Here is a 13379-nt window from a genome sequence, read left to right as displayed (position 1 = left end):
ATAGCTTATACCTGTAATCCCAGCACTTTGGGAGGCTAAGGCAGGAGGATTGCTTGAGCCCAGGAGTTAGAGACCAGCTTGGGCAACATAGGACCTTGTCTCTATAAAAAAAATTAGCTGGGTTTGGTGGCGCCTATTGTCCCAGCTACTTGAGAGGCTGAGCCAGAAGGATCACCTACAGGAGGTTGAGGTTGTGGTGAGCTGTAATAATACCACTGCACTCCAGCCTGGACAACAGAATGACACCCAACTCAAAAATAAATAAATAAATAAAAGAAAGAAAAAGAAAAAGACATAAAGAAATACTGGTTAAAATAAAGAGGAATGAAAGAACATAAACCTAAATGAATATTTTATGACACAGAAAGCAATCACAATGTTATGTGATATTTCAAATACATGCAGGATAAATGCATGACAATAAAGAGAAATAAAGGAGGCAAGAAAAGCCTTTTCAGTTTCTATCATAGTTCAGGATGTAGCAAAAGTACTAAAAAGTAAGCCATATAACAGTAACAGGAGTGGAACGTTCAAGATACTAAGGAAACACAGGCCAGTAGTAAATATACTGACCTTTTACACTTGAAAGTGGACTTAGAAATGCACTCTTATGCATCTTTTTATAGCTGTTTCATTATCTTCCCTAATGCCTATACATTCTTAATAGATTTTCAGTTAATGTTGTTCGAATTAAGTACTGAGTGCCAGATACAGTGGAAAGAATACAGACTGATCTATGTTTGAATACTAGTCTTAATACTTTATATTTTATTCATATTACTTTCCTGATCTATTACTTGATAATGGAAATGATGTTCTCTAACATGTTGAATAGTTTTTGTGAAGATTATTTTAAATAAATGTCAACTGTAGCACACAGCCTGTATATACAGAGGCTCTCAATACATGACTATTGCTTTTATTTTAATATTGCCTGTAATTATTTCACATTTCACCTATTTAAAATAGTCTTTCATTTTGATTTAAATAAAAATGTTGAGGTGTAAAATATGAAGTAAGTCATAAATACACTCAAATGAAGAATAAAGAAAAATGAAATATACAATAGGAACACAGAACACAAGTGGTAAGCTGTATTTATATCCCAATACATTAGCAATTTAGTAATTTAACTCAAGTATAAATGAACTCAGTGTTCCAATTAAAGTCTAAGATAATCAGACTGGATTAAAAAAGAAAACTATAATTATATGCTCTTTACAAGAAGCCCAACTTAAATGAGTGGAAAATCTGGAAGTACAGAGATGGCAAATATGTCATATAATTATTAACTAAAAGAAGGCTGGTGTAGCTATATTAATATTAGAAAAATATAGACTTCAAGGCAAGAAGAATTACCAGAGTGTGTGTTTTGTTTTGTTTTGCATTTAGTTAGGGTCTCACTCTGTTGCCCAGGCTGCAGTGTATGGCATGATCATGGCTCACAGCTGCCTTGACCTCCTGGGCTCAGGTGATCTTCCTGCCTCCAAGTAGCTGGTACTACAGGCATGCACCACTACGCCCAGCTAATTTTGGTTCTTTTTTTTTGTAGAGATGAGGTCTCACTATGTTGCTCAGGCTGGTCTCAAACTCCTAGGCTCAAGTGATTCTCTTGACTTGGCCTCCCAAAGTGCTGAGATTATAGGGGTGCACCACCATGACCAGCTGACCAGAAATTAAAAAAAAAAAACCCTTTTATGATAACTGGGTGAAACCATAAGAAAAATACATTAATTCTATATTTGTATGTCCTCAAAAGATAGCTTCAAAATATATAATGCAAAAGGAAGTAATAGGGAAATCCACAAGCACACCTTCCCCAGTAGCTGATTAAACAAGTAGATACAAGGCATGGAGGGGAAAAGTCACTGAACAGATGTCAATACACTTGACCAATTACCATGTAAGACGACTGAACTCAAGAAATACAGAATTTTTAATGAGCAGGGAATATATGCCAATATTACAATATGTAAATGTAGAGCCAAAGAAGTGAATCTCAGTATAATTTAAAGAGAATGAATCTGTAATTAAAAGCCTTCCTGCAAAGAGACCTTAGCCCTTGTTGACTTTGTGTATGTAGGTTTCCAAAATACCAAGGAAGAAGTAATACTAAACTTGCAAATGTTCTCAGTTAACAGGAAGAGAGAAATAACTTCCTTTTTTAAATGAAATCAGCATAACCTTGGTTCTGAAATTTGACCAGAAACATTTTTTAAAAGAATTATTTGCGTGTAGTAATGCATTGGAGAGCTATTTAGAGAAAACTACGCTACAAGGAAGTTTATCAAAACTATAAAGTAACCACTGTACAAACAGATGAACTATTATTTCACACAACCATAAATTCTATTATCTCTAGAGAAATGACATGTTTTAAAATGATATAGGTATATAATGTTTTAATATAAACAATGCACTAATTTATATTATCATATTGAGATTGAAGTGATATTAAAAATGTACACGCATGTTTGTTGCAGCTCTGTTCACAATAGCAAAAACATGGAACCAACCGTGTTGCCCATTGAAGCTGAATTGGATAAAGAAAATGTGGTACATATACACAATGGAATATTATGCAGCCATAAAGAAGGACAAATATATGGACTTTGCAGCAACTTAGATGGATTTGGAGTCGATCATACTCAGTGATCTATCACAGAAACAAATAACAGAGTATCACATGTTCTCACTCATAAGTGGATCTTGAACAATTATAATACTATAAGAAAGGGATTGGCATTAGTGGGAAACTGTCAGGGGAGGGGAGGTGGGATTGGCAGTTAGGAAAACTGCTAGGGGAGGGAGAGGCATACCTCATCAACAAGGGTACCTGCATAATCAATGTCTGTATACCTAACCTTGAATTGTACACATCTTCATAATTTAAAAAAATCATCTAAAAATACGTAATTTTTAAAAACAAGAATAAATTTACATGAGAATGATTTAGGAATATTCTATGTGAATTAAGGAGAAAAGTAACCTATAAAACAAAGGTTAGGTACTCTGGGCTAATAATTCCATAATATTAAAACCAGGGATAAGTGAACGTAATATATGTTATATTTTACTTATTATAATTTAGTTGGTCACAGAAAATATTTTGCAAAAGCTTAAGAAGGCAAGTACTTTAAAAATAAGTTCATTTGGACAATCTTGTATAACAGTTTATTTCTCCCTTTAAGAATCCAATTAGAAGCATCGAGAGAGTTTCTTCTAATTAACATTACTTTTAAGCCGGGCTCGGTGGCTCAGCCTGTAATCCTGTGCCTTTGGGAGGCTGAGGTGAGTGGATTGCCTGAGCCCGCGGGTTCGAGACCCGCCTGGGCAGGCGAGACCTCATCTCTACAATAAATCAAAAAACTTAGCCGGGCGTGGTAGCGCGCGCCTGTAGTTCCGGCTACTTGGAAGGCTGAGGCGGAAGGATTGCCGGAGCCCAGCAGGTCGAGGTTGCGGTGGCTGGGAGCGGCCACTGCACTCCAGTCTGGGCGACAGAGTGAGACTCCAACTCAAACAAAACAAAACAAAAGAACATTACTTTTATTGGTGCCAGTGATCAAGGTTGGATGGGTCCACGTGTAATGGTAAAACAGCTGCCAAGTAAGTGCTGTCATGCCAGGTAGCTTACGAAAGGGATGGTCTGTTGGTCACCATGGCTTGCTTCATGGTTGCTTGCATTTAACAAAGAATGATGCAGAATTTTCATAAATCAATCCTGGCAGCCCAAAATTTAAATGAATGTGAAGGGTAGTAAAATGTGAAAAGTCGCAATATAATTCTGGAAAGAGAGCATACTTTCTCTGTAGATTATAGGATTTCGGCATTGTATTTGCATAAAATACATTGTAATACTATGCTGTAATCAGTATGAGAGAATCTTCTTGAATCTCAACAAAAAGACTAAATGACTACAGATATTATATCGATGTGTGCGTTTGTGTTTGCATGTTTGAGTGTGTGTGTGAGACACTGCTAGTATCTTGTAGCCTAATGTGGTGTGAAGTATGTGTCCATGATTGCCTGTTTGTGAAATATATTTGCATATTGTCAATAACAAGAACTTATTAAGTACATAATTGATCAGAAGCAATAATTCTATTAAAATGACTTCACCTTATACAGTACTGTAACTTTCAAAATTTTTTCAAGTCTATTAACTTCACAGTAACCTGTGAGCAAATCAGGTGATACTATTCTCATAAGACTGAATATTCTTGCTTATTTAGAATTCTACTTTTTCTATTATTGTCATTAGACCAAGGGAGCCAATTAAGCTTTATCATTACAAAGGGTTTCTTTTTTTCCCTCTACATGTAGAAGTAAAAAAAGGGTTGAGTGGCCCTCAAAGCTCAAGACACCAGATTCAGGATCAAATCAATAATCAGCAATGGATTTCAAGATCACAAGAGTATTAACAAGGATATCTAAGGACCAAGGTGACCTTGTCCTGTTCCCGTGCGCTGTTGCAGACACCCGCCATTCACCCTCCGTTTGGTATTCAGGCATCTTAGGGGTGATGGGGCCTGTCAGGCCTGCTCCCACCAAAACACATCCTCCTTAAGTAATGGGCCACTCTCCAATATTCTTCACTGATTCTTTCTCAAAATCTTCACGGTGCTCTGGTTTCATTAAACATTATTGTTTGCCTCAATCTACTAAACTAACTTATGCAGAGGTACAAATTACCACGACCTGTTTGACACAAGAACTCCCTTGAGAGGATTGAATCATCAAAGGAACTTAGGAGGCACTAGTTTCTTATTTAAAGGAATAACTGGAGGAAACAGAGCTTCAGACAGCGTGACAGGAAAACAAAGGTCTTCCTGGTGCCCCTTCCATCGTGCCTCTTAGGCCACTGCTTCCACTGTCTATTAACCAAGCTGCTCAGGTAAGAAAAAAGAAAGCTAAGAGGGCAACATGTGGCGTGGGAGTACTTACAGGTCGCCATGAAGGAGTCCGTAGACCTGGGGCATGCTCTCCTGATAGATCCCTCTCAGAATAACTATGAGGAGAATCACCACAAAGGCTGGAAGTCCCCAACTCAGAAGGAAGAACAGCAGGTAACGCCTCTCTGTGTGTTCATTATTCATCACCAGCACGTACCAGAAATTCACAGACTAAAGAAGGAAACAGCATAAAATGAGCAGGCTCTGGTTTAACGGCACAGAACACAACTCACCTGGCTCAGGCCTTAAGAGTTACCAGCCAACAGAGGGCTAGGATCTATTTAATCACTACAGTTTGGATATGATTTTTTTGGTGGTTGTTGGTTCATGCATACATTCATTCTTTCACATATCCGAGAAATTCCGGATACCTCAAAGTCTAAAAACACAGGAAAACATTTAGCTTATTTATTGAACTCTTTATTTTCCATAATTTGCTCTGATTTAATCTCTGAATCCTCCGTGATTGTTTTGTGAATGTCTTCAAAGAAACCAACACCGAGATTCAAACGTACTTCCCACGTGAACCACTTGCAATGATAATGAAGTAAACAGCCCTACCGTTTGTTTCAGACATTCTGGCAATTTGTATTTACTGAGGGCCTGTCACCTGGCAGGACGAGGCACTGTTTCAGTGAATGGGGACATCATTGTGATGACAATTCTGGTCTCAGTCCCCAGAGGAAGATACAGACAAACAAAAAATGACAGCACAGACAGGAAGAACTATGTCGGTGTGGGTCTTGTGGCCCTTTTTTCTTTCTCAGTTTATACCCTCTCCTTTCTTTTGTCACTTGACAGATACTGATTATGACAATATTTCATTTCAGAGAGTCTAAGCACTGAGGATATGTCCGTGAAAGAGATGGGGGAGGCATTCACTTTCTCGAAGCTTAGTTTCCAAGAAGGGGAGAAATAACTAATTTAGGGCAGTATTTCTTTTATATTATAATTCTACCATATCTTATATCTGTTATTTGTGATCTCATTAAGATAAAACATATAAAAGTGACACGTGTCTGGAGAGTGAGGGGGGATGGGGACACATCGGATCAATGGAATAAGCAAACTGAGGCTTGTAGTTTGGATCTAAGCTGAATCTAGAACTTACATATCCTGTCCTCCAGTTTCGTCTTTCCATGAAGAATACCTATATTTAATTTTCGTTTAGGACAGTAACAACATTGGATGCATGTTACACGTATTTCAAACATAATACCTATTCCCTGGATAAATTTCTCATCTCAAGTTCATATGACAGAAAGAGTATGCATATAGATGAATTTCACATATGTATAATTTTATACATTAGGTGGATTATCTTGGGCAAGTAACAACATTTTCAGAGCCTCAGTTTCCACGTGTGTTCAACAGGTTTTGTTATAAAGTCTTTTTTTTTTTTTTTTGAGTTGGAGTCTCACTCTGTCGCCCAGGCTGGAATGCAGTGGCATGCTCATGGTCATCCCAGCATGGACCTGATGGGCTCCAGCGATCCTTCCACCTCAGCCTTCCAAGTAGCCATAACTACAGGCACACGCTACCACGCCTGGTTAATTTTTTGATTTCTTGTAGAGATGAGGTCTCGACAAGTTGCCCGGGCTGGTCTCGAACTGTGGGCTCAGGCAATCCACTCGCCTCGGCCTCCCAAAGTGCTGGGACTACAGGCTGAGCCACTGAGTCCGGCCTACTCTAAAGATTAAATGAGATATTACATGCCAAGGAATGAGCACACAGTCACTGCTGGAAAATGTGACCACGTCCCTTAAATCTCCCATTAGGATGTCAGACAGTGTGGAAGACAAAAGATAAATGGCTTCACCTTTCCATGTGAAAAATAAGCATGTCCGATGCCCGGGAGAAGGTTTCAGATGCTGTTTACTGAGGCTTCTGATACTTCTATCTGGACCAAATTAGCCTTGAGGGATGAGTATTAGGCTAAACCAAGGAAGGATACAAATGTTTGGTTACTTAGAGATTTTTGTTTTTGAATTTTATTTCCTGGCAGTGTTTCGTATCTTTATGCACATCTGCACATATCTGTAATTCTGAAGCATGTTTTGAGGTATTGCTTATGTAAATTTGTCCTAACTTTATTACTAAATCCGTTTATTCCCCCTTTTTATAATTAGTATAGGGACGTGAAATCAAATAAGTGGGTTTGTGTCAAATGTCTGATGCTAAGATAATCAATACTACCTATTAGAGAATAAAAATTCATACACAGTAAGGAATATTGATTAATCCATCTTCAAAATAAAAGTACAGCTGGGCACAGTGGCTCACACCTGTAATCCCAGCACTTTGAGAAGTTGAGGTGGAAGGACTGCTTGATCTCAGGAGTTTGAAACCAGCCTGGGCAACACAGCGAGACCTCATCTCCACAAAAGAAAAACAAAATGAGCCAGGCATGGGGTGTGTGTCTGTAGTTCCAACTCCTCGGGAGGCTGAGGTGGAAGGATTGCCTGAGCCCAGCAGGCTGAGGCTGTGATAAGCTGGAGGCTGTGGTGAGACGCGATCGTGACACTGCACTCCAGCCTGGATGAGAGTAAGACCCTGACTCAGGAATCAATCAATCAATCAATCAATCAATCAATCAATGTACAAATTATTTATATTAAGTAGATGTTTGTGTACATACACATAACTTGATAATTCAGTGACATAGAAGGCGGAAAAGCCAGGAAGTAGGACACAGATTGGTAAATGACTTCTAAGTTAATTCATCAGGATAAAGATTGGGAATTTTCAAAACATCTGCTGTTACACAGACGGACATTAATGCTATCAGAACCACTCAACCTTTCAGCAACTGTCTGACCTTTACCACAGACTCCGATAAGACTGAGACAAGTATTTGAGACAAGTAACTGCTTTTAGATTTATACATGCAATGCTTCCGACCCAAAGAGCTCAAGAAGTGTGTGCTGAATTGTTGAATACTTGGTTAAGCAACTCATGCTCCAAATATCATAAACTTTTGTCAATTATAAAATAATAATAATATTAATAAACAATTTAAATTACTTCTTTTTTTTTGAGTTAGAGTCTCACTCTGTTGCCCAGGCTGGAATGCAGTGGCACACTCATGGCCACCACAGCCTTGACCTGCTGGGCTCAGGCCATCCTTCCAGCTTAGCCTTCCAAGTAGCTGAAACTACAGGTGCATACCACCATGCCCGGCTAATTTTTTGATTTATTGTAGAGATGAGGTTTCACCAAATTGCCCGATCTGGTCTCGAACCCCTGGACTCAGGCAATCCTCTTGCCTCAGCCTCCTAAAGTGATGGGATTACAAGCTTGAGTCACTGTGCCTGGTCTTTAATTCTTTCTTTAAAGAAACCAATCACTGAAGTATACTCTAAGGACAGTTTTTCCCATTACACATCCTTTTTTAAGCTATGGAATAACAATACTAGCATGTAATATAATGAAACAACATTTAATTGTTCTAGAAACCTCATATGGCCCAAACATAAAAAGACTTGTACTAACTAGCTCATTTCAAGCTTTACCTGAATTTTATCTTACTATGGTATGGTAGACACAACTTGGGGTACACACCTAGTTCACAGATTCCCTTTTCTAAGATCTGCCTCTCTAACCTGCCCCTACCACGTGCAGAGTGGGCTCAGCACCTCTCTGTGCGCCAAGACTCTGCTGCCCTGGCCCAGGCTAGACTAGTCATCTACCACTGACTTCCTTGAAATTCCATGACCATCTAAGCTCATCAGTGGAAGTAGGATGACATGGGAATTTAGTGGTGGGACAGCCACATGCATGAGGAATACAGCAAGTATATTTGTAGAGGAGAATGGATAGGCTCTTGCAGTATCTAGGCCTCTATTTACATTTCAGTTTCTAAGCTTTAAAAAATGCTGTTAAGACCACCTTCTGAACTATCTTAAGATCGGCCACCCTCACCTCCAACATTAGACAAATGTTACTATCCCCAAATTTAACCAACTACATTAATACTACTTGACTATTCCTACAAACCCTGCAACCTCAGAATGAAGTTTTTTTTTAGCATTAAAATCATCCAAACAGATGTATTAGTGTTCGGAAGACAAGTACAAAAGGATCTGAAAATATTTTCAGCATTAAAAAACATCAAGTTGGTCACAGGGAAAGAGACAATGAAATAAAACGTTCTGCAGTTTAAAAATCGGTGATGTCTCTAGATAGTCTCATCTTCAGCGTCAACTCTGAATCTTTGTATATTTGAACTATCATCTTCTTATTTTCATCGTTGCTTATCCGTAAAGGATGAGGTATTTGAATTTGCACACTCATCGCAATGGACCAGAACATCAAGATCACCCAGGGGACTGTACATGAGGGACTTTAATGAAAAGTCCACTTTAATAGATGTAAAGAAAACTAGGTAATGATATTTTTGACAATTTCTTAAAAACAATCCATAGAAATAAAGGGGGGGTTTTGTTCAAAGCACCTCCTCCCCTTCCAACAAAGATAAATCCCTAGATGAATGATAAATAATAAATTGTACAAATAAATAATTTTTAAAAAAAATTTGAAAAGATAAGGCGACTAGGGTCTTGATTTGGGCTTTTGACAGGTTTTGCAGGGATACACTATGTGTTGTCGATATCACTTGGCTCCTGTGAGTGTTAATTTCCTCTTCTGGTACAAGGAGAGGTTAGGCTATAAGTTATAAACAATTTCCTAACACTTTGTGATTAAATTATGGTGGAAATGACAATTCCTTAGTGAAAACACGAATGGCATGGATGTATGCAGACACAAATTTTAGTGGCAAAACAGAACTTCTTGATCTTCTGACTACGCCCCTCTTATTAGAGACAAGGAAACTGAGACAGGAGAGAAAAGCACAATTTTTTCATCATCTTGTTAGCTATAGAATTGGGAGTGGAACACAAGTCCAAAGTGCCTTGTGAAGACTGATTAAATTTAAGATTTATTGGTCAGGTGTGGTAGCCCATGCCTATAATCCCAGTATTTTGGGAGGCTGAGGAGGGGAGGATTGCTTGAGTCAGGAGTTCAAGACCAACCTGGACAACACAGTGAGACCTGGTCTCTACAAAAAATAAAATAAAAAAAAAACTAGTAGGACATAGTGGTGCACCCCTGTAGTCCCAGATCCCTTGGAAGGCTGAGGTGGAAGGATCATCTGAGCTCAGGAGATCAAAGCTGTGGTGAGCCGTGATTGTGCCACTGCACTCCAGCCTGGACTTAAAAAAAAAAGATGTGTTGTTATAGTATTATTATCTTCACGAGAGCTTCTTGTCCTCATTTCTCCCACTCTACACGCCAGGGGAGATGCACTTTCCTGGTGCAAGTACAGAGATACTCCTTTCTCTCTCACTCTTCATTTTTTGCTAAACACTCCAAGAAAACTTATCAAGGTCTATCTGCATATAAATAACTAAAACATAATTGTGAGGTGTGGCAGCTTAATTTCTGTTTACCTTTAGTAGCTAGTAAAATGCTTTGTATGTAATTTTTATTGAGAAATATCAAATAAATGAAAAAGTACACAAAATGCTTTGAGTATTTTAAAAATTTTTTACTGAATTTAACAACATTATATCATTTGGTTTAGTTCTGAGTTGTTTATATATATATACCACCTTGTTCTTCTAGAAGAAAGAATTTTAGAAGGTTCCAAAATTTAATGTATTGGGTTGAACTAATAAAGAAGGACAAGAATTAACTGATGGAAACTGAAAAATGTTAAATGTGCTACTTTGACAGAGGAAGAATGGAATCAATATTTATTAGGATAATAAATGTAGACCGCACACTAAGTTATATCGCATTTAATCAAGACAACTTCTCTTGTAGGCTTTGTTTGTTTGTTTTTTAACTCTTAAGTTGAGATTTTACTCTGTTACCCAGGCTGGAGTGCAGTGGCACGATCACGGCTCACCACAGCCTCGACCTCCTGGGCTCAGGAGATCCTTCCACCTCAGCCTCCAGAGTAGCTGGGACTACAGGTGCATACCATCACACCTGGTTAATTTTTGTTTTGATTTTTCGTAGTGACGAGGTCTTGCTATGTTGCCTAGGCTGGTCTCTAACTCCTGGACTCAAGCAATTCTCTCTCCTCAGCCTCCCAAAATGCTTGGATAACAAGCGTAAGCCGCCTCACCTGGCCTCCCTGGTGTCACTATACTTTCTGTTTACACAGAAAGAAACTGAGGGTGGGAGAAGTATATTTTCCAGAATTAGTAACTGAGGATGCTGGAACTTCAACTTATTCTAAATTGTAGCAAATGTAAACTGCAAACATTACAATCTGTATAAGATACAGATAACCAACAAAAATGCCCAGATATAATTTAGGTTAAATATAGATTGGAATAAACTAAAAGACCATGTTTCTGTAAGGATATTTACTCATTTACTCACATTCCTACCCAGGTCTACCTACTTATTTTTACAGTAACATTTTCAGTGACTACTATTTTTCCAAGTGTCCACATATGAAAATTGAAGCCATGCCTTGTTAAGTGTTTTGATTATCTCAGGTCAAAATGATGCTTTCATATGTTTCATAAACAAAATTCATTAGCTTATTCATCTACCTTCATATAATGCATATTAGTATATTAGTAAAATATAAAGGAGAAATGTCTTTTCTTTATTTTAAAATTTAAAAAATAGGTTATTTGAACTCCGTGAATGTTCATAGTATGTGGAGTAAAGATGCACATTCAGTCTGTCGTTTAATATTTGATTATTAATTGTGTCACTAGAATCCTTGAGCTGATTTATAGCATCAAGTTTAGCCAGAGATCACGGATGCTATTAATTCGATTACCATATGCTTTTAATCATTCATTTCAGATGAGAGTCTAAGAAACGTTATCACATGTCCTTGTCCCAGTTCTCCTCTCTCTTTCTTACCATTTATCGCATGAAATAAATTGCAAGGCTTTTTGAGGACTGGAGAGTTCAGTGTTTCCTGGGTATGTCATTTTTATCTTGGTAATGACCAGTCTGCTGTCCTTAATACCTTTGATGTCCCTCAGAATTAAATCAATAATGAAGGAAAAACAGGGCTAATTTTAGCATCTCCCTTCCTGTTTTTCTATGCTCTGGCACTAAGTAGCCTTTCTACCAAGGAATGACAGGTACAATTGCTTCTTCCTAGCCTGATTATATTGAGAAACCAAGGTACAAGATGTGAATGCTCAAAGTATAATTGTAAAATGGTTTCTAACCCTATTCTATCATTTAAAAAATGGTCTTCAAATAAGCTTTCATTTCAAAATAAAACGTTATATTTCAAATTAAGCTGTATCTCTAGACATGAGATGAACAGACTGCAAGAACAATCCAAGGCTTGGGCATTTTATGTAGATTGCTATACTATGATTTAACTTGGCAACAGGAAGTGATCATAAAACTGGGCCAAATGAATCTCCAAGCAAAAACTGTTTCTAATTCCCTATATTGTATACCAATAGCTCAAATAATTTACTTGTGATGTATTTTCTTTTTGGAATAGCTCATGACCTGGCAATTCGACCAGAAGCATTTCATGTAGGCATTAATAGTAAAGTTGTAATTTCTAGAAATTAGTCTATGAATACTCCCCAAATAAAGAAATATCCAGAGTGTGAGGATGTGTTTGGAGAGACATTGTAATAATAGAAATACATAAGTGGCAATAACCAGAATTTGATCAACTGAAGATCAGAATAATAAGTGATAGAATAACTATATTAAAAACAGAAAAAAGTCCAAAGTAGACCCATACATAGTAAACTTAAAGACATACAAATTCATGTACATATAAATACATACATATATAAATGTACACTATATATAAATATATATACACTATACATACACATATGTGCTTATTTATATATTTATAGATATCAGGTATCACTATGTTGCCCAGGCTAGTCTCAAACTCCTGGGCTCCAGTCATCCTCCTGCCTTGGCCTCCCAAAGTACTGGGATTATAGTGTGAGCCACTGTGCCTGGCCGACAGAAGGATAATTCAATATCCATGGTCAAATAGGGAATTCACGAGTTATCTGTTTTTTAAAAAATAAGCAAACTCATTTATTACTCTATTCCCATCTCGCACTATTTGACTTCCCTGTGAAAGAAAAGGGAAGCCTGGGGAAACAGAGTCAAGGCTACCAGTTACAGGCCTGCTATGACCTGTGCACCTGCTTTAATGAAGAGGCCAGAAGCTCTCTGGCTTGCTAAGGCTTTGCAGCTGGTTAGTGTCCACCTCACTCAACATTAGCCCTCTTTCCACTACGTCAAGCTGATTCTCTTGGTTAAAAAAAACAAAAGTGGGGCTGGAAGCGGTGGCTCAAGCCTGTAATCCCAGCACTTTAGGAGGCTGAGGCGAGAGGATTGCCTGAGCTCAGGGGTTCGCGACCAGCCTGAGCAACATGGCGAGTCCTCATCTACAATAAA

The 13379-nt window shown here is 38.0% G+C and overlaps 1 protein-coding gene across 1 annotated transcript in view; it reads right to left on the bottom strand.

The window, feature by feature from the left end:
• ADGRV1 (adhesion G protein-coupled receptor V1) overlaps positions 1 to 13379 on the bottom strand; it is a 555854-nt gene that overhangs the window by 187321 nt on the left and 355154 nt on the right. Inside the window, exon 84 of the mRNA XM_008061062.2 lies at positions 4945 to 5123. Within this exon, the coding sequence (XP_008059253.2) occupies positions 4945 to 5123 (179 nt within the window). The remainder of the gene's footprint in view (positions 1 to 4944; positions 5124 to 13379) is intronic.

The sequence above is a fragment of the Carlito syrichta genome, unplaced genomic scaffold (assembly GCF_000164805.1).
Source record: "Carlito syrichta isolate Samal-C Ts95f unplaced genomic scaffold, Tarsius_syrichta-2.0.1 Scaffold305037, whole genome shotgun sequence".
Lineage (NCBI taxonomy): Eukaryota > Metazoa > Chordata > Mammalia > Primates > Tarsiidae > Carlito > Carlito syrichta.
This window is presented reverse-complemented; position numbering and strand designations above follow the sequence as displayed.